Here is a 22,648-nt window from a genome sequence, read left to right as displayed (position 1 = left end):
GCTCTACCATTCACTGTATATTCCCTACCTGCATTAGACCTTCCAAAATGCATTACCTCACATTTGTCCGGATTAAACGCCATCTGCCATCTCTCCGCCCAAGTCTCCAAACAATCTAAATCCTGCTATATCCTCTGACAGTCCTCATCGCTATCCGCAATTCCACCAACCTTTGTGTCGTCTGCAAACTTACTAATCAGACCAGTTACATTTTCCTCCAAATCATTTATATATACTGTGAACAGCAAAGGTCCCAGCACTGATCCCTGTGGAACACCACTGGTCACAGCCCTCCAATGAGAAATGCATCCTTCCATTGCTACTCTCTGCCTTCTATGACCTAGCCAGTTCTGTATCCACCTTGCCAGCTCACCCCTGATCCCGTGTGACTTCACCTTTTGTCCCAGTCTAACATGAGGGACCTTGTCAAGGGCCTTACTGAAGTCCATATAGACAACATCCACTGCCCTACCTGCATCAGTCATCTTTGTGACCTCTTCGTAAAACTCTTATCAAGTTAGTGAGACACGACCTCCCCTTCACAAAACCATGCTGCCTCTCACTAATACGTCCATTTGCTTCCCAATGGGAGTAGATCCTGTCTCGAAGAATTCTCTGCAGTAATTTCCCTACCACTGACATAAGGCTCACCGGCCTGTAGTTCCCTGGATTATCCTTGCTACCCTTCTTAAACATTGGCTATTCTCCAGTCCTCCGGGACATCACTTGAAGACAGTGAGGATCCAAAGGTTTCTGTCAAGGCCTCAGCAATTTCCTCTCCAGCCTCCTTCAGTATTCTGGGGTAGATCCCATCAGGCCCTGGGGACTTCTCTACCTTAATATTTTTCAAGACTCCCAACACCTCGTGTTTTTGGATCTCAATGTGACCCAGGCTATCTACACACCCTTCTGCAGACTCAACATCCACCAATTCTTTCTCTTTGGTGAATACTGATGCAAAGTATTCATTTAGTACCTCGCCCATTTCCTCAGGCTCCACACATAGATTCCCTTGCCTATCCTTCAGTGGGCCAAACCTTTCCCTGGCTACCCTCTTGCTTTTTATGTACGTGTAAAAATCCCAAATAGGGATTTTCCTTAACCCTATTTGCCAATGACTTTTCGTGACCCCTTCTAGCCCTCCTGACTCCTTGCTTAAGTTGAAAATAGCATGCAAGATGTGCAGACAGCTGACGAGTAAAATTTAACCGAAGTGTGATTCATTTTAGCATTGGGAGAGATAATTATGATTAAATAGCACAGTTCTAAAAAGTGTGACTTTGAATTTCGCATGCATTAATCTTTGAAGGTGTCAGGAAATATTATGTAGACAATGAAACTGGCCATTCAATCTGTCATTGTTAATGACCCCTTGCATCTATTTTGCGAGGATAATTAGGAAAGTATATGAGATCATAGATGTCCCTTTTCAGCTAATTCATATCTGAAGGCACTGGATACTGCAAAGACGATGGGCCCTGACAATATTCCCACAGTAGTACTGAAGACCTTTGCTGCAGAACTAGCTGTGCCCCGAGTCAAGCTGTTCCAGTATTGTTACAACACTGGCATCTACCTGATAATGTGAAAAATTGCCCAAGTTTATCTTTCCACAAGCTACAGGACCAATCCAACCTGCCAGTTGCCGCCCCATTAGACTACTCTCTGATGGAGGGTATTGCTGACTACATATTCTCCCTGTGCCTGTGTGGGTTTCCTCCCACAAGTCCCGAAAGACGTGCTTGTTAGGTGAATTGGACATTCGAATTTCTCCCTCAGTGGTCACTCTGGTCTTTTCACAGTAACTTCATTGCAGTGTTAATGTAAGCCTACTTGTAACAACAAAGATTATTTTTTTAAAAAGCTAATGATTCGTGTTGTGTTATGTAATTTGGAATAACACAAGCTGCCACTTGATGCAATTTTGAGTAAAAGATGCTCCAGACTTTGAAATTAGTTCAATGTGTTTTATTGAACTATTAGCACAGTTCTCAATGAGTTCGACTCTCTGCTAATCTAAATGAAGTGACTCAATCTAACTGAACCAGCCTTGCTCTAAGCCACGTGCTGGGGTATGATGCTGAGGATACACCCTGTCTCACTCTGTAGATGTTGATCTGTGGAAAGAGGAGGGGCGTGAGTGCCTCATCCCTTTTATAGTGAGATACCAGCCCTGAGTGTCCTGACTGCTCATTGGTCGTGTCCTATTCTATGTGTTCATCAGCTGCATGTTTGCATATCATGACATCTCTCCTTTTTTTTCATGTTTTGTTGGCATATGAGAATGTGAATGAGTCTGTCTAACGTGACTGACGGAGGACAACAGAACAGAGCAAACAAAACAAACGTTCACGAGTCCAGTTTCTGAAGCTTGCGTCTGATCCTGGTCGACCGCCGGAGAGGTGGCGGAGGCGCCTTGACAGGCAGGATGGAAACCTGACTGGTGGCCTCGTGGTGCGAGGTATCAGGAGGTGGCAATTCAACATATGGAAATGGAGGAGAAAGTGGTTGCGGGCAGGCAACTTTGCGCATTGCCCGTCAATTCCTTCGCACGATGGAGCCATCAGCCATACGTACATTAGAACAACGACAGCTGGGGCAGACCACCCACCATCCGGTATCTTGATCCTGACTGTGTCTGCCGGGGATAGCACGGCCAGATCGGTGGCATGGGCATAGCCCTGCTTTTGACGGTCTCTGAGTTGATGCATCTTCTGCAGCACCGGGAGGTGATCCAGGTTGGACAGGTGTATGGCTGGAAGCGTCGTCCACAGGTCCCTGTGCATCAGGAGTTGAGCCGGTGACATGCCAGTGGACAATGGAGTCGCCCTGTACGTGAGCAGTGCAAGGTGTATGTCGGAAGCAGAGTCCGCGGCCTTGCAGATGAGCTGTTTCACAATGTGCACCCCTTTCTCGACTTTTCCATTGGGCTGTGGATAGTGCGGACTGGAGGTGACATGCTGGAAATTGTATGACCTGGCAAACGTGGACCATTCTCGATTGCTAAAGCATAGGCCATTGTCGCTCATGGCGGTGATTGGGATGCCATGCCTTGAGAACGTCTCCTTACAGGCTTTGATGGCGGTCCGAGAGGTGAGGTCGGGAGCTTCAGCACCTCGGGGTAATTCGAAAAATAGTCTATGATCAATACGTAGTCGCGACCATTCGCATGAAAGAGGTCTATGCCAACCTTGGACCACAGAGAGGTCACTATGTCATGCTGTTGGAGCGTCTCCTTGCTCTGTGTTGGCTGGAACCGCTGACAGATAGCACAGTTCAGGACCATGTTCGTGATGTCCTGGCTGATGCCGGGCCAGTAGACAGCCTGCTGGGCTCTGCATCTGCACTTCTCGATGCCCAGGTGACCCTCATGAATCTGGCGCAGCACCAAGCTCTGGAGACTGAGCAGAATGACGATCCTGTCCAGCTTGAGGAGGATACCATCAATCACCGTCAGGTCATCCTTCACATTGTAAGCCAGCCATTGGTGAGGTTGTGGATGATGCGCTGCAAGAGGGGGTCTTTGGCTGCCTCATCACGGATGAGAACTACCTTCTCATCTGTTGCTGGGAGAGTGCTAGCACACAGCTTCACCTGCGATTCGATGTGCTGGATGATCTCCAGCGGCTCACTGGGCGAGGTGACGGAGCGGGACAATGCATCGGCGATGATGAGCTCCTTGCCAGGTGTGTTGCAAAGTCGAAGTCATACTTCCGAAGTTTAAGCAGGATTCTCTGCAACCGAGGCGTCATGTCGTTCAGATCCTTGTGGATGATGTGGACTAGAGGCCTATGATCTGTCTCGACAGTGAATGTCGGCAGGCCATAGACATCATGAAATTTGAGGATGCCAGTGAGAAGACCCAGGCACTCCTTCTCAATCTGAGCATATCTGGTTTCAGTGGGCGTCATCGCCTTGATGCGTAGACTACTGGTGCCCAGGATGATGTGTCATCTCGTTGAAGCAACACCACACCGATGCCATCCTGGCTCGCATCTGTGGATATCTTTGTCTCCCAGTCTGGGTCGAAGAATGCCAGGACTGGTGCAGTGGCGAGCTTGGCTTTCAGCTCCAGCCACTCTGTCTGGTGTGCCGCCTTCCACTCAAAGGCAGTTGACTTTTTCACCAGGTTGCGTAGGGCCGTGGTGTGTGTGGCCATGTTTGGAATGAACTTGCCCAGAAAATTGACCATACCAAAGAAGCGCAGCACCGCCTTTTTGTCCTCCGGGACCTTCATTGCCTCGATGGCCTTGATTTTGTCTGTGTCCGGGTGCACACCATGCTGTGAGATCTGGTTGCCTAGGAACTTGAGCATCGATGTGCCAAAACAACATTTGGACTTGTTTAACTTTCGGCCTTTGGCATGTACAAGGCGGAATACCTTCTGGAGATGGGACACATATTCTTCAGGGCTCGTGGACCATATGATGATGTTGCCCACGTACACACGAACCCCTTTAATTCCATCATCTGCTCCATGATGCGATGGAATATCTCCGATGCCGAGATGATGCCAAATGACATGCAATTGTAGCAGTATCTGCCAAAAGGCGTGTTGAAGGTGCAGAGCCTTCTACTGGACTATTCCAGCTGGATTTGCCAAAATCCCTGTGATGCATCCAATTTGGTGAAGAAGCACGTGTGTGCCACTTGTGAGTTCCTCCCGCTTCGGGATGGGGTAGTGTACCCGCATTATATTCTTATTGAGATCCTTGGGATCAATGCAGATGCGCAGGTCCCCCGAAGGCTTCTTTACGCACACCATCGAGCTGTCCCAGTCAGTCGGTTCGGTGACCTTGGATATGATGCCTTTTTGCTGAAGATCCTTGAGCTGTGCCTTCAGGCGCTCTCTCAGTGGAGCAGGGACACGTTGTGGTGCGTGGACCACTGGCTTGGCATCAGGTCGTAGCAGAATCTTGTATCTATACGGCAGCGTGCCGATCCTGTTGAACACATCTGGATACTGGGCGAGGATGTCGTCGATGCTGGCCTGAAGATCCGCATGGGAGGATGTCGTGGTGTAAACCCTTTGAATGAGGTTCAGCTGCTTGCAGGCATGCGCACCTAGTCGGGATGCCCTGTCCGACTTAACAATTTCAAAGCGTTACCGTGCTTGTGTGTGTCGGTTGGATACGCGCAGATAGCAAGATCCCAGTGCCATGATGGCATTCCCGTTGTAATCCAGGAGCTTGCAGGCAGCTGGAAGGACTGTGGGGGGGCTTCTTAATGCGTCTGAAGTCTGCCTGTGAGAGGAGGTTGGCAGAGGCACCAGTGTCCAGCTTGAACTGGATGGGGCAGTGGTTGACCTTCATCACTGCTCGACATTTGTCCTCGGAATCCACAGCTAGGATTGACTGGACTTGCGATGAGTCTGATGTGGCATATTCACACGTTGTAATAATGCCCACACGGGAGCCGTTGTCCAGGCATTCATCATCTGGATCCATTGCACTGCCGGGATCAGACTCCTGTAGGCGTTGTTGCACACTCCGGATGCACCGTCGTCTGAATTGGGAGCGCTGGCTCCTGACTGGTGGTGCAGATCTGCACAGTGACCTGGCTTCCCGCAGTTTAAACAGCGTTTGCCTCTTGCAGGGCAGTGTTTCTCTAAATGGGCGGTGCCACCGTTCGAACACGTAATGACATCGGCATCCTGACGCTCCGTGCGTCGTTGCACATGCTCCGTGCAATTCTCCGACGTCTGCACCTGCGCAGTGCGGGTTTCGGCCACTTTGTTGTCCCGTTCGCATCGCACAAGCGTCAGGCTCCGGGAAGAGCGCGCAAAATGGCCGCTTTCGTCCATGTTGAGGTGCTGCACCCGGGAGATGGCCTGCACACTCCGCCTCTGCTAGTTTATCATTTTCTGCCGTTTTGTACTGGGAATAGCGATTTTCAGCATGCTCATGCACTGCATGTTTCAATCACGACTGGCAGGGTCATATGCTTGATCTTCAGTAACTGCTCTCTGAGGACCAGAGTGAACTCCAAAAACTATTTGGTCTCTGATCATGGAGTCAGTGATATCACCGAAGTTGCAGGATTGCGCTAGCAGTCTATGGTTAGTTAAATATGAGTTGAAGGATTTGTCTTTACCTTGCAATCGCTGCTTGAATATGTAGTGCTCGAAGATTTTGTTGGTGTCCACCTCACAGTGGCTGTCAAACTTGTCCATGATGGTCTGAAACTTTGCCTTGTCCTGGTCTTCGGCGAAGTGAAAGGAGTTGAATATTTCCAAGGCGTGATCACCCGCTATGGTGAGGAAAAGAGCTATCTTCCGTGCATGAGACGCACCATTGAGGTCTGATGCTTCGACGGAAAGCTGAAATTTCTGCTTGAATGTCTGCCAGTTGGCACAGATTGCCGGAGGTCCTGAGCTGGTGAGGAGCCGGAATCTTTTCCATTGTGCCGGTACACATTCGCTGGTCGTCACGGATCTTGCGGAGTTGAACTATCTGGATTGGACAGACTGCTGGTATCGTGTGTTATGTAATTTGGAATAACACAAGCTGCCACTTGATGCAGTTTTGAGTAAAAGATGCTCCAGACTTTGAAGTGAGTTCAATGTGTTTTATTGAACTATTAGCACAGTTCTCAATGAGTTTGACTGCTAATCTAAATGAAGTAACTCAGTCTAACTGAACCAGCCTTGCTCTAAGCCACGTGCTGGGGTGTGATGCTGAGGATACACCCTGTCTCACTCTGTAGATGTTGGTCTGTGGAAAGAGGAGGGGTGTGAGTGCCTCATCCCTTTTTATAGTGAGATACCAGCCCTGAGTGTCCTGACTGCTCATTGGTCGTGTCCTATTCTGTGTGTTCATTAGCTGCATGTTTGCATATCATGACAATTCGAAACAAACTGTTGGACTTTAACCTGGTGTTGTAAGACTGTACTTTCCAGGAAAGAAGTAAAATAAACTGGTAGAGATGCAGCTCCCTTGGTGGATATCATTTAGTTTGGTCAAGAGCAGAAATCAACTAAGATCACTTAAGTTTTCTTTTTGAGAACATTTTGCTTTGAATGTTACTGTCATGAGTGTTGCATTAAAAATTTCTTTCAATCCATGTCTTGACTCCAGGGCTTGATAGAGCGCACGTACGAAATTCCAGATCATATCAGACCAGGGCAACTTATCAAAGAACTCAGCAAGGAAATTCGCTTTGTGGAGGTAACCCCTTCCTTTGACACCTTCCTTTGACCTCTTGGAGCATTGATCGCAATTACCACTGATGAACAAAGAAAAGTACAGCACAGGCAAAGGCCCTTCAGCCCTCCAAGCCTGCGCTGCCCATGCTGCCCTTCTGAGCTAAAACCTTCTACACTTCGGGGTCTGTATCCCTCTATTCCCATCCTACACATGTATTTGTCAAGACGCCCCTTTTTAAAAATATTTATTTATTCTCCTTTTTCGCATTTTCTCCCCAATGTACACCAACAATAATCAGTAACAAATATGTCAATCCCCATATCAATAACAACGATCCCATCCTCCCACCAAACCAAAACATTCACCCATATGTTCACACTGTGGGCAGCACGGTAGCATTGTGGATAGCACAATTGCTTCACACACAGCTCCAGGGTTCCAGGTTCGATTCCGGCTTGGGTCACTGTCTGTGCGGAGTCTGCACGTTCTCCCCGTGTGTATGTGGGTTTCCTCCGGGTGCTCCGGTTTCCTCCCACAGTCCAAAGATGTGTAGGTTAGGTGGATTGGCCATGATAAATTGCCCTTAGTGTTGGGTGGGGTACTGGGTTATGGGGATAGGGTGGAGGTGTTGACCTTGGGTAATTTCCAAGAGCCGGTGCAGACTCGATGGGCTGAATGGCCTCCTTCTGCACTGTAAATTCTATGTTAAATTATATGTTTAATGAACAGCTGACAAAAAGGAATCTGGAATACCCATTATCACCTATCGCCCCCCCCCCCCCCCCCAAAAAAAAACCTGATGTTCGATGTTATCCAGTTCTTGAAAGTGCATAATGAATAATGCCCATGAATTGTGGAACCCCTCTGTCCTTCCCCTCAGTTCAAACTTAACCTTCTCAAGAGTCAAGAATTCCAACAGATCCCCCAGCCACGCCAGGGCAAAGGGTGGAGAGACTGCTCCCCAACCCAACAGGATCCGCCTTCGGGCGATCAACGAGGCGAAGGCTACAACATCTGCCTCCGCTCCCGTTTCCAACCCTGGCTGGTCCGACACTCCGAATATGGCCTCCCAGGGGCCCAGGCACAGTTTCACGTGCACCACTTCAGAAATTATCCTAAAAACCTTCCAGTAACCCTCTAGCTTGGGACAGGACCAAAACATATGAACGTGGTTAGCGGGGGCCCCCCCCTCCCGCAACGTTCACACGCATCTTCTACTCCTTCGAAGAATCGGCTCATCCTCGTGAGGTGTGCTCTGTATACCACCTTCAGGTGTATCAGCCCTAACCTCGCACACGAGGTGGAGGCATTCACTCTCCGGAGCACCTCACACCAGAACCCCACCTCCATATCCTCTCCCAACTCTTCCTCCCACTTTGCTTTGATCCCTTCCAGCGGTGCCTTCTCCTCCAAAATAGCTCCGTTGACCGCTGACACAACCCCCTTCTCCAGTCCCCCTGTCGTCAGCACCTCCTCCAGCAATGTGGAGGCCGGCTCCTCCAGGAAGTTCTGTATCTCCTTTCTAGCAAAATCTCGAACCTACATATATCTAAACATTTCCCCCTGCTCCAGCCCATACCTTGCTTCCAGCTCCTTCAATCCTGCAAACTGACCCCTAAGAAACAAATCTTTTAGTGTCTTAATCCCCTTCTCCTCCCATTTCCGAAAATTTCCATCCCATCTCCCTGGCTCCAATCTGTGGTTCCCATGAATCGGCATTTCCCTTGACCCTGCCCCCAACCCGAAGTGTTGGCGAAACTGCCTCCAAATTTACAATGAAGCTATTATTACCGGACTCTCTCAGTATTTCCCCGGGGCTATCGGGAGCGGCGCTGTTGCTCGTGCTTTCAGTCCCGAGCCCCTGCACAAACTCTCCTCCATTCTGACCCACTGGGAATCAACCTCACTTACCCAGTTCCACACCTTCTCCACATTCGCTGCCCAGTAGTAATACATCAGGTTCGGAAGACCCATATCCCCTGCCTGCCTTCCCCTCTGTAGTAGCACCTTTCTAACTCTGGCCACCTTTTCTCCCCATATGAACGACGTAATCCTTCCCTCAACCTCTCTGAAAAAAGCCTTTGGCAGGAAATTCGGCAGGCATTGAAAAATAAACAGAAATCGTGGCAACACATTCATTTTAACCGCCTGAACCCGACCCGCCAGTGACAGAGGGAGACCATCCCACCTTGCCAGATCTGCTTTCACTATTCCCACCAAATTAGAAATGTTGTACCTGCGGAGCCCCCCCCCCCCACTCCCGGGCTTGTACCCCGAAAAAGACCCAAACACTCGAAGCAGCACCAATATTCCCCCTATCGACACACTTCGTTCCAACACGTATAACAGCATGTCATCGGCATATAAGGACACCCTATGCTCTAACCTCCCCCGCACTATTCCTTTCCATACCCCCGAACTTCTTAATGCGATAGCCAATAGCTCAATCGCGAGTGAAGACAGCAGGGGGGGACATAGGACATCCCTGCCTAGTCCCACGGTGGAGAGAAATGTATCTCGAGCTGATGTTGTTTGTGTGGACACTCGCCCTCGGCTCCTTGTATAGTAGCTTTACCCAATTCACAAATCTTGGTCCAATCCCAAATAGAACATAGAACATAGAACATAGAACAATACAGCGCAGTACAGGCCCTTCGGCCCACGATGTTGCACCGAAACAAAAGCCATCTAACCTACACTATGCCATTATCATCCATATGTTTATCCAATAAACTTTTAAATGCCCTCAATGTTGGCGAGTTCACTACTGTAGCAGGTAGGGCATTCCACGGCCTCACTACTCTTTGCGTAAAGAACCTACCTCTGACCTCTGTCCTATATCTATTACCCCTCAGTTTAAAGTTATGTCCCCTCGTGCCAGCCATATCCATCCAGTGAGAAGGCTCTCACTGTCCACCCTATCCAACCCCCTGATCATTTTGTATGCCTCTATTAAGTCTCCTCTTAACCTTCTTCTCTCCAACGAAAACCACCAAGTCCGTCAGCCTTTCCTCATAAGATTTTCCCTCCATACCAGGCAACATCCTGGTAAATCTCCTCTGCACCCGCTCCAAAGCCTCCACGTCCTTCCTATAATGCGGTGACCAGAACTGTACGCAATACTCCAAATGCGGCCGGACCAGAGTTCTGTACAGCTGCAACATGACCTCCCGACTCCGGAACTCAATCCCTCTACCAATAAAGGCCAACACTCCATAGGCCTTCTTCACAACCCTATCAACCTGGGTGGCAACTTTCAGGGATCTATGTACATGGACACCTAGATCCCTCTGCTCATCCACACTTTCAAGAACTTTACCATTAGCCAAATATTCCGCATTCCTGTTATTCCTTCCAAAGTGAATCACCTCACACTTCTCTACATTAAACTCCATTTGCCACCTCTCAGCCCAGCTCTGCAGCTTATCTATATCCCTCTGTAACCTGCTACATCCTTCCACACTATCGACAACACCACCGACTTTAGTATAGTCTGCAAATTTACTCACCCACCCTTCTGCGCCTTCCTCTAGGTCATTGATAAAAATGACAAACAGCAATGGCCCCAGAACAGATCCTTGTGGTACTCCACTTGTGACTGTACTCCATTCTGAACATTTCCCATCAACCACCACCCTCTGTCTTCTTTCAGCTAGCCAATTTCTGATCCACATCTCTAAATCACCCTCAATCCCCAGCCTCTGTATTTTTTGCAATAGCCTACCGTGGGGAACCTTATCAAACGCTTTGCTGAAATCCATATACACCACATCAACTGCTCTACCCTCATCTACCTGTTCAGTCACCTTCTCAAAGAACTCAATAAGGTTTGTGAGGCATGACCTACCCTTCACAAAGCCATGCTGACTATCCCTGATCATATTATTCCTATCTAGATGATTATAAATCTTGTCCCTTATAATCCCCTCCAAGACTTTACCCACTACAGACGTGAGGCTCACCGGTCTATAGTTGCCGGGGTTGTCTCTGCTCCCCTTTTTGAACAAAGGGACCACATTTGCTGTCCTCCAGTCCTCTGGCACTATTCCTGTAGCCAATGATGACATAAAAATCAAAGCCAAAGGTCCAGCAATCTCTTCCCTGGCCTCCCATAGAATCCTAGGATAAATCCCATCAGGTCCCGGGGACTTATCTATTTTCAGCCTGTCCAGAATTGCCAACACCTCTTCCCTACGTACCTCAATGCCATCTATTCTATTAGCCTGGGGCTCAGCATTCTCCTCCGCAACATTATCTTTTTCCTGAGTGAATACTGACGAAAAATATTCATTTAGTATCTCGCCTATCTCTTCAGACTCCACACACAATTTCCCATCCCTGTCCTTGACTGGTCCTACTCTTTCCCTAGTCATTCGCTTATTCCTGACATACCTATAGAAAGCTTTTGGGTTTTCCTTGATCCTTCCTGCCAAATACTTCTCATGTCCCCTCCTTGCTCGTCTTAGCTCTCTCTTTAGATCCTTCCTCGCTACCTTGTAACTATCCATCGCCCCAACCGAAACTTCACACTTCATCTTCACATAGGCCTCCTTCTTCCTCTTAACAAGAGATTCCACTTCCTTGGTAAACCACGGTTCCCTCGCTCGACGCCTTCCTCCCTGTCTGACCGGTACATACTTATCAAGAACACGCAGTAGCTGATCCTTGAACAAGCCCCACTTATCCAGTGTGCCCAACACTTGCAGCCTACTTCTCCACCTTATCCCCCCCAAGTCACGTCTAATGGCATCATAATTGCCCTTCCCCCAGCAATAACTCTTGCCCTGCGGTGTATACTTATCCCTTTCCATCATTAACGTAAACGTCACCGAATTGTGGTCACTGTCCCCAAAGTGCTCTCCTACCTCCAAATCCAACACCTGGCCTGGTTCATTACCCAAAACCAAATCCAACGTGGCCTCGCCTCTTGTTGGCCTGTCAACATATTGTTTCAGGAAACCCTCCTGCACACACTGTACAAAAAACGACCCATCTATTGTACTCGAACTATATATTTTCCAGTCAATATTTGGAAAGTTAAAGTCTCCCATAATAACTACCCTGTTACTTTCGCTCATATCCAGAATCATCTTCGCCATCCTTTCCTCTACATCCCTAGAACTATTAGGAGGCCTATAAAAAAAACTCCCAACAGGGTGACCTCTCCTTTCCTGTTTCTAACTTCAGCCCATACTACCTCGGCAGAAGAGTCCCCATCTAGCATCCTCTCCGCCACCGTAATACTGCTCTTGACTAGCAGCGCCACACCTCCCCCTCTTTTGCCTCCTTCTCTGAGCTTACTAAAACACCTAAACCCCGGAACCTGCAACATCCATTCCTGTCCCTGCTCTATCCATGTCTCCGAAATGGCCACAACATCGAAGTCCCAGGTACCAACCCACGCTGCCAGTTCCCCTACCTTGTTTCGTATACTCCTGGCATTGAAGTAGACACACTTCAAACCACCTACCTGAACGCTGGCCCCCTCCTGCGACGTCAAATCTGTGCTCCTGACCTCTATACTCTCATTCTCCCTTACCCTAAAACTACAATCCAGGTTCCCATGCCCCTGCTGCATTAGTATAAACCCCCCCAAAGAGCACTAACAAATTTCCCCCCCAGGATATTTGTGCCCCTCAGGTTCAGATGTAGACCATCCTGTCTGTAGAGGTCCCACCTTCCCCAGAAAGAGCCCCAGTTATCCAAAAATCTGAAACCCTCCCGCCTGCACCATCCCTGTAGCCACGTGTTTAAATGCTCTCTCTCCCTATTCCTCATCTCACTATCACGTGGCACGGGCAACAACCCAGAGATAACAACTCTGTTTGTTCTAGTTCTGAGCTTCCATCCGAGCTCCCTGAAAGCCTGCCTGACATCCTTGTCCCCTTTCCTACCTATGTCGTTGGTGCCAATGTGGACCACGACTTGGGGCTGCTCCCCCTCCCCCCTAAGGACCCGGAAAACACGATCCGAGACATCACGTACCCTTGCACCTGGGAGGCAACATACCAAACGTGAGTCTCTCACGCTCCCACAAAATCTCCTATCTGTGCCCCTGACTATAGAGTCCCCAATTACTAATGCTCTGCTCCTCTCCCCCCTTCCCTTCTGAGCAACAGGGACAGACTCCGTGCCAGAGGCCCGTACCCCATGGCTTACCCCTGGTAAGTCGTCCCCCCCCCACAAGTATCCAAAGCGGTATACTTGTTTCTCAGGGGAACGACCGCAGGGGACCCCTGCACTGACTGTTTTTTCCCAGTCCCTCTTACAGTTACCCACCTATCTCCAATCTTTGGTGTAACTAATTCCCTGAAGCTGCTATCTATGACCCCTTCTGCCTCCCGAATGATCCGAAGTTCTTCCAACTCTAGCTCCAGTTCCCTAACTCTGTCTTGGAGGAGCTGGAGATGGCAGCACTTCCTGCAGGTAAAATCAGCAGGGACACTAACTGCATCCCTCACCTCAAACATCCTGCAGGAGGAACATTGCACTCCCTTCCCTGCCATTCCTCCAACTTTCTACCAAGATCTGGCTAACAACTAAATTAAATTTTTATAAAAAATAATAATAATATAATAAAAATATGGTACTTACCTCAGACCAATGGGTTTTATTATTAGGTTAGAGGAGGAGGGTGGGTGGGAGACACTACACGTGTAGTGTCTCGGGTTTCCTCTCCACCAGAATTTATTGGTGAGGGTCTTCCCAGACGTCCGCGGGTCGACTTCCTGATCCCGCCTAAAAAACTAATTTAAAAAAAAAAAAGAAAAATTCTCAGCTCCTGCTGAAATTGACTAACCAGCCAGCTCCACTCCCGCCGAAATCGACTGGCCTGCCCCTGCAAAGAGAAGTGCTTTTAAAGGTTGACTTACCTCCCAGCAACCTCCTTCCGCAATGCTCCCGCTGAAATTGACTAACCAGCTGCTCTCACGCCGCCGAAATCGACTGGCCTGCCCCTGCAAAGAGAAGTGCTTTTAAAGGTTGACTTACCTCCCAGCAACCTCCTTCCGCAATGCTCCCGCTGAAACTGACTAACCAGCTGCTCTCACGCCGCCGAAATCGACTGGCCTGCCCCTGCAAAGAGAAGTGCTTTTAAAGGTTGACTTACCTCCCAGCAACCTCCTTCCGCAATGCTCCCGCTGAAACTGACTCACCACTCACCAGCTGTTCTCCCGCCGAAATCGACTGGCCTGCCCCTGCAAAGAGAAGTGCTTTTAAAGGTTGACTTACCTCCCAGCAACCTCCTTCCGCAATGCTCCCGCTGAAACTGACTCACCACTCACCAGCTGTTCTCCCGCCGAAATCGACTGGCCTGCCCCTGCAAAGAGAAGTGCTTTTAAAGGTTGACTTACCTCCCAGCAACCTCCTTCCGCAATGCTCCCGCTGAAATTGACTAACCAGCTGCTCTCACGCCGCCGAAATCGACTGGCCTGCCCCTGCAAAGAGAAGTGCTTTTAAAGGTTGATTTACCTCCCAGCAACCTCCTTCCGCAATGCTCCCGCTGAAACTGACTAACCAGCTGCTCTCACGCCGCCGAAATCGACTCGAAATAGCTCCAGAACTGCCATCAAGTACCCCCATTCTACCCAGTCGAATGCCTTCTCAGCGTCCAATGCCACAACCACCTCTGTTACCTTCTCCTCTGCCGGTGCCATAATGATGTTCCATACCCTTCTAATGTTTGAAAAGAGCTGCCTCCCTCTCACGAACCCGTCTGATCTTCACCTATCACCTTCGGGAGGCACTCCTCCAGCCTACCCGTCAGTACCTTCGCCAATATTTTTTGCGTCCACATTCAGAAGTGATATGGGTCGATACGACCCACACTCCGTTGGATCCTTATCTTTTTTTTAGCAACAGGGAGATCGATGCCTGCCCCAAGGTTTGTGGCGACACCCCCTTCCCTATCGCCTTTTCAAAGACCCCCACCATCAGGGGTGCTAGCTTATCCTTGAATATTTTATAATATTCCACCGGAAACCCATCTGGCCCTGCCACGTTCCCCGACTGCATCCTCCCAATCGCATCCTTTATCTCCTGCTGCCCTATCGCTCCTTTGAATGGAGCCCTGTCCCCCTCCCCTAACCTCCATCCCATCTTGAAATTCCTGCATCTCGCAATCTCCCCTGGGTGACTCTGACCTGTACAGCTTCTCATAAAATTCCTCAAAAACCTTGTTAATCAGATCTGGCGCCATCACCAACTTCCCTGCCCTCACCTGTACAATTTCCCTTGCCGCTGCTTCCCTCCGGAGCTGACCTTATCTCCATGTTCGTAAACTGCACCCCTTGCTCGCCTCAGTTGGTGCCCCGCCTTCCTGGTAGTCGGTTGAAGCTCGCCTGTAGTTCTTTCCTCTTTCCCAGCTTTGTTGGGTCCCCATCCTCTGCATAACTCCTATCTATCTCCAACATTTCATCTATTACTCTCTGCCGCTCCAACCTCTCCTCCTTGTCCACCCTGGCCTTAAACGAGATCACCTCCCCCCTCACCACCACCTTTAGAGCCTCCCAGACGACCGCCTTCGACACCTCACCCGTACAGTTGAAACCTACATATTCCTCAATTACCTTTTCAATTTTGTCACAGAACAGTTGGTCCCCCAAAAGTCTCGCATCTAATTTCCACCCTGGTCTCTGCGCTACCCCCTTCTCCAGCACTATATCCACCCAATGTGGAGCATGATCTGACACTGCAATTGCCGAGTATTCCGACCCCTTAACCCCAGCCAACAAAGCCTTCCCCACCATGAAAAAATCGATCCGCGAATATACCTTGTGGCCTGCTGAGGATGGCCCCAAACACCACCTTTGCGAATCTCTCATCGTCCCAATTGGGGCCATATACACTTAACAGCGCCACTAGCCTCCCCTACAACGCCCCTGTCACAATCACATATCTACCCCCCCGATCTGCAAGACGCCCCTTAAACGTCATTATCGTACCTACTTCCACCACCACCTCTGGCAGCGAGTTCCAGGAACCTACTATTGTGTGGATTAAAAAAAAAAACTTCCATCGCACATCTCTAAACTTTGCCCCTCACACCTTCAACCTATGTCCTCAAGTAATTAACTCTTCCACCCTGGGAAAAGGCTTCTGACTATCCACTCTGTCCATATCCCTCATAACTTTGTGGACTTTTATCAGGTTGCCCCTCAACCTCAGTGAGAACAAACCGAGTTTATCTAACCTCTCCTCGTAGCAAATTCCCTTCATACCAGGCAACATCCTGGTAACCCTCTTCTGTACCCTCTCCAAAGCCTCAACATCCTTCTGTTAGTGTGGCGACCAGAATTGAACACTATATTCCAAGTGCCAATTTTTATACTCCATTCCCTGTCTAATGGAAACAAGCATGTCGTATCCCTTCTTGACTACTTTCTCCACTTGCTTTGCCACTTTCAGCGACCTGTGGACCTGTACACCCAGATCCCAGTGTCTGTCAATTACTGTATATTTCCCACCTATATTAAACCTTCCAAAATGCATTACCTCACGTTTGTCTGGATCAAACACCACCTTCCATTTCTCCGCCCAAGTCTCCAACCTATCTATGTCCTGTTGTGTCCTCTGACAGTCCTCATCGCTGTCTGCAATTCCACCAACGTTTGTGTCGTCCGCAAACTTACTAATCAGACCAGTTACATTTTCCTCCAAAACTCTTAGAACATAGAACATTACACCACAGTACAGGCCCTTCGGCCCTCCATGTTGCGCCAACCTGTGAAACCACTCTAAAGTCCATCTACACTATTCCCTTATCGTCCATATGTCTATCCAATGACCATTTGAATACCCTTAGTGTTGGCGAATCCACTACTGTTGCAGGCAGGGCATTCCACGCCCTTACTACTCTATCTCCCCTCAATTTAAAGCTATGTCCCCTCGTGCTAGTCATCATCATCCGAGGAAAAAGGCTCTCACTGTCCACCCTATCCAATCCTCTGATCATCTTGTATGCCTCAATTAAGTCACCTCTTAACCTTCTCTCAAACGAAAACAGCCTCAAGTCCCTCAGCCTTTCCTCATAAGATCTTCCCTCCATACCAGGCAACATTCTGGTAAATCTCCTCTGCACCCTTTCCAATGCTTCCACATCCTTCCCATAATGCGGCGACCAGAATTGCACGCAATACTCCAAATGCGGCCGCACCAGAGTTTTGTTCAGCTGCAACATGACCTCATGGCTCCGAAACTCAATCCCTCTGCCAATAAAAGCTAACACACCGTATGCCTTCTTAACCACCCTCTCAACCTGGGTGGCAACTTTCAGGGATCTATGTACATGGACACTGAGATCTCTCTGCTCATCCACACTGCCAAGAATCTTACCATTAGCCCAGTACTCTGTCTTCCTGTTATTCCTTCCAAAATGAATCACCTCTCACTTTTCTGCATTAAACTCCATTTGCCACCTCTCAGCCCAGCACTGCAGCTTATCTATGTCCCTCTGTAACTTGTAACATCCTTCCACACTGTCCACAACTCCACCGACTTTAGTGTCATCTGCAAATTTACTCACCCATCCTTCCACGCCCTCCTCCAGGTCATGTATAAAAATGACAAACAGCAGTGGCTCCATAACAGATCCTTGTGGTACACCACTAGTAACTGGACTCCAGTCTGAACATTTCCCATCAACCACCACCCTTTGTCTTCTTCCAGCTAGCCAATTCCTGATCCAAACTGCTAAATCACCCTGAATCCCATGCTTCCGTATTTTCTGCAATAGCCTACCTATATATACTACAAACAACAAACGTCCCAGCCTTGATCCCTGTGGAACACCACTAGTCACAACCCTCTATTCAGAAAAGCACCCTTTCAATATTACTCTCTGTCTCTATGACCGAGCCAGTTCTGTATCCATCTTGCCAGCTCACCTCTTGCCAACTCCCATATGACTTCACCCTCTGTACCAGTCTGCCATGAGGGACCTTGTCAAAAGCCTTACTGAAGTCCATGTAGACAACAGCCACTGCCCTACCTTCATCAATCATCTTTGTCTCTTCCTCGAAAAACACAATCAAGTTAGTGAGACGTGACCTCGCATTCACAAAACCTTGCTACCTCCCACTAATATGCCCACCTGTTTCCAAATGGGAGTAAATCCTATTTGGAAGAATCCTTTCCAATAATTTCCCTGCCACTGACGTAAGTATTACCAGTCTGTAATTTCCTGGATTATCCTTGATACCCTTCTTATACAAAGGAATAACATTAGCAATTCTGCAGTCCTCTGGGACCTCACCTGTAGCCAGTGAGGATACAAAGATTTCTGTCAAGGCCCCAGCAATTTCCTCCCTTGCCTTCCTCGGTATCCTGGGGTAGATCCCATCAGGCCCTGAGGACGTATCCAACTTAATGTTTTTCAAGACGCCCAACACTACCTCCTTTTTGATCTCAATGTGACTTAGACTATGTACACATCCTTCCCCAGACTCATCTTCCACCAAGTCCTTCTCTTCGGTGAATATTGATGCAGAGTACTCATTCGTTACCTTGTCCATTTCTTCTGGCTCCACACATAGATTCCCTCCCCTGTCCTTCCAATCCTTTCTCTGGCTACCTTCTTGCTCTTTATATATGTATAAAAAGCCGTTGGAATTTCTTTAATTCTGTTTGCCAATGACTTTTCGTGACCCCTTTCAGCCCTCCTAACTTCTTGTTTAGGTTTATAGAACATAGAACATAGAACATGGAACGATACAGCGCAATACAGGCCCTTCGGCCCACGATGTTGCACCGAAACAAAAGCCATCTAACCTACACTATGCCATTATCATCCATATGCTTATCCAATAAACTTTTAAATGCCCTCAATGTTGGTGAGTTCACTACTGTTGCAGGTAGGGCATTCCACGGCCTCACCGCTCTTTGCGTAAAGAACCTACCTCTGACCTCTGTCCTATATCTATTACCCCTCAGTTTAAAGCTATGTCCCCTCGTGCCAGCCATTTCCGTCCGCGAGAGAAGGCTCTCACTGTCCACCCTATCTAACCCCCTGATCATTTTGTGTGCCTCTATTAAGTCTCCTCTTAACCTTCTTCTCTCTAACGAAAACAACCTCAAGTCCATCAGCCGTTCCTCATAAGATTTTCCCTCCATACCAGGCAACATCCTGGTAAATCTCCTCTGCACCCGCTCCAAAGCCTCCACGTCCTTCCTATAATGCGGTGACCAGAACTGTACGCAATACTCCAAATGCGGCCGTACCAGAGTTTTGTACAGCTGCAACATGACCTCCTGACTCCGGAACTCAATCCCTCTACCAATGAAGGCCAACACTCCATAGGCCTTCTTCACAACCCTATCAACCTGGGTGGCAACTTTCAGGGATCTATGTACATGGACACCTAGACCCCTCTGCTCATCCACACTTCCAAGAACTTTACCATTAGCCAAATATTCCGCATTCCTGTTATTCCTTCCAAAGTGAATCACCTCACACTTCTCTACATTAAACTCCATTTGCCACCTCTCAGCCCAGCTCTGCAGCTTATCTATGTCCCTCTGTAACCTGCTACATCCTTCCACACTGTCGACAACACCACCGACTTTAGTCTGCAAATTTACTCACCCACCCTTCTGCGCCAGCCATTTCCATCCGCGGGAGAAGCCTCTAGGTCATTGATAAAAATGACAAACAGCAACTGCCCCAGAACAGATCCTTGCGGTACGCCACTTGTAACTGAACTCCATTCTGAACATTTCCCATCAACCACCACCCTCTGTCTTCTTTCAGCTAGCTAATTTCTGATCCACATCTCTAACTCACCCTCAATCCCCAGCCTCCGTATTTTTTGCAATAGCCTACCGTGGGGAACCTTATCAAACGCTTTGCTGAAATCCATATACACCACATCAACTGCTCTACCCTCTTCTACCTGTTCAGTCACCTTCTCAAAGAACTCGATAAGGTTTGTGAGGCATGACCTACCCTTCACAAAGCCATGCTGACTATCCCTGATCATATTATTCCTATCTAGATGATTATAAATCTTGTCTCTTATAATCCCCTCCAAGACTTTACCCACTACAGACGTGAGGCGCACCGGTCTATAGTTGCCGGGGTTGTCTCTGCTCCCCTTTTTGAACAAAAGGACCACATTTGCTATCCTCCAGTCCTCTGGCACTATTCCTGTAGCCAATGATGACATAAAAATCAAAGCCAAAGGTCCAGCAATCTCTTCCCTGGCCTCCCAGAGAATCCTAGGATAAATCCCATCAGGCCCCGGGGACTTATCTATTTTCAGCCTGTCCAGAATTGCCAACACCTCTTCCCTACGTACCTCCATGCTATCTATTCTAATAGCCTGGGTCTCAGCCTTCTCCTCCACAACATTATCTTTTTCCTGAGTGAATACTGACGAAAAATATTCATTTAGTATCTCGCCTATCTCTTCAGACTCCACATACAACTACCTGTCCCTGTCCTTGACTGGTCCTACTCTTACACTAGTCATTCGCTTATTCCTGACATACCTATAGAAAGCTTTTGGGTTTTCCTTGATCCTACCTGCCAAATACTTCTCATGTCCCCTCCTTGCTCGTCTTATCTCTCTCTTTAGATCCTTCCTCGCTACCTTGTAACTATCCATCGCCCCAACTGAAACTTCACACTTCATCTTCACATAGGCCTTCTTCTTCCTCTTAACAAGAGATTCCACTTCTTTGGTAAACCACGGTTCCCTCGCTCTACGCCTTCCTCCCTGCCTGACCGGTACATACTTATCAAGAACACGCAGTAGCTGATCCTTGAACAAGCTCCACTTATCCAGTGTGCCCAACACTTGCAGCCTACTTCGCCAACCTGTCCCCCCCAAATCACGTCTAATGGCATCATAATTGCCCTTCCCCCAGCTATAACTCTTGCCCTGCGGTGTATACTTATCCCTTTCCATCATTAACGTAAACGTCACCGAATTGTGGTCACTGTCCCCAAAGTGCTCTCCTACCTCCAAATCCAACACCTGGCCTGGTTCATTACCCAAAACCAAATCCAACGTGGCCTCGCCTCTTGTTGGCCTGTCAACATATTGTGTCAGGAAACCCTCCTGCACACACTACAAAAAATGACCCATCTAATGTAGATTATCATAGATTATCATAGAATTTACAGTGCAGAAGGAGGCCATTCGGCCCATCGAGTCTGCACCGGCTCTTGGAAAGAGCACCCTACCCAAGGTCCAAACCTCCACCCTATCCCCATAACCCAGTAACCCCACCCTACACTAAGGGCAATTTTGGACACTATGGGCAATTTAGCACGGCCAATCCACCTAACCCGCACATCTTTGGACTGTGGGAGGAAACCGGAGCACCCGGAGGAAACCCACGCACACACGGGGAGGATGTGCAGACTCCGCACAGACAGTTACCCAAGCCGGAATCGAACCTGGGACCCTGGAGCTGTGAAGCATTTGTGCTATCCACAATGCTACCGTGCTGCCCGTGTACTCAAACTATATCTTTTCCAGTCAATATTTGGAAAGTTAAAGTCTCCCATAATAACTACTCTGTTACTTTCGCTCTTATCCAGGATCATCCTCACCATCCTTTCCTCTACATCCCTAGAACTATTTGGAGGCCTATAGAAACTCCCAACAGGGTGACCTCTCCTTTCCTGTTTCTAACCTCAGCCCATACTACCTCGGAAGATGAATCCCCATCTAGCATCCTCTCTGCCACCGTAATACTGCTCTTGACTAGCAGCGCCACACCTCCCCCTCTTTTGCCTCCTTCTCTGAGCTTACTAAAACACCTAAACCCCGGAACCTGCAACATCCATTCCTGTCCCTGCTCTATCCATGTCTCCGAAATGGCCACAACATCGAAGTCCCAGGTACCAACCCATGCTGCCAGTTCCCCTACCTTATTTCGTATACTCCTGGCATTGAAGTAGACACACTTCAAACCACCTACCTGAACACTGGCCCCCTCCTGCGACGTCAAATCTGTGCTCCTGACCTCTATACTCTCACTCTCCCTTACCCTAAAACTACAATCCAGTTCCCATGCCCCTGCTGCATTAGTTTAAACCCCCCCAAAGAGCACTAACAAATCCAATCCCCCCCCCCCCCCCCCCCCCCCCCCCCAGGATATTTGTGCCCCTCAGGTTCAGGTGTAGACCATCCTGTCTGTAGAGGTCCCACCTTCCCCAGAAAGAGCCCCAGTTATCCAGAAATCTGAATCCCTCCCGCCTGCACCATCCCTGTAGCCACGTGTTTAATTGCTCTCTCTCCCTATTCCTCATCTCACTATCACGTGGCACGGGCAACAACCCAGAGATAACAACTCTGTTTGTTCTCGTTCTGAGCTTCCATCCTAGCTCCCTGAAAGCCTGCCTGACATCCTTGTCCCCTTTCCTACCTATGTCGTTAGTGCCAATGTGGACCACGACTTGGGGCTGCTCCCCCTCCCCCTTAAGGACCCGGCAAACACGACCCGAGACATCACGTACCCTTGCACCTGGGAGGCAACATACCAAACGTGAGTCTCTC

The 22,648-nt window shown here is 48.8% G+C and overlaps 1 protein-coding gene across 4 annotated transcripts in view; it reads left to right on the top strand.

Moving 5' to 3' along the window:
* Positions 1–22,648, top strand: part of LOC140396088 (lysine-specific demethylase 7B-like) — a 450,094-nt gene that overhangs the window by 101,789 nt on the left and 325,657 nt on the right. For 3 of the 4 annotated variants that reach the window (XM_072484189.1, XM_072484187.1, XM_072484191.1), the window contains one exon: positions 7,077–7,166. The exons of the other annotated variant lie outside the window; for it this stretch is intronic. In XM_072484189.1, the coding sequence (XP_072340290.1) occupies positions 7,077–7,166 (90 nt within the window). The remainder of the gene's footprint in view (positions 1–7,076; positions 7,167–22,648) is intronic. 4 annotated transcript variants of the gene reach the window in all.

This window comes from Scyliorhinus torazame, chromosome 19 (genome assembly GCF_047496885.1).
Source record: "Scyliorhinus torazame isolate Kashiwa2021f chromosome 19, sScyTor2.1, whole genome shotgun sequence".
NCBI lineage: Eukaryota > Metazoa > Chordata > Chondrichthyes > Carcharhiniformes > Scyliorhinidae > Scyliorhinus > Scyliorhinus torazame.
Note: the sequence above shows the minus strand (reverse complement) of the source record. Positions and strands in the feature narration are given on the sequence as shown.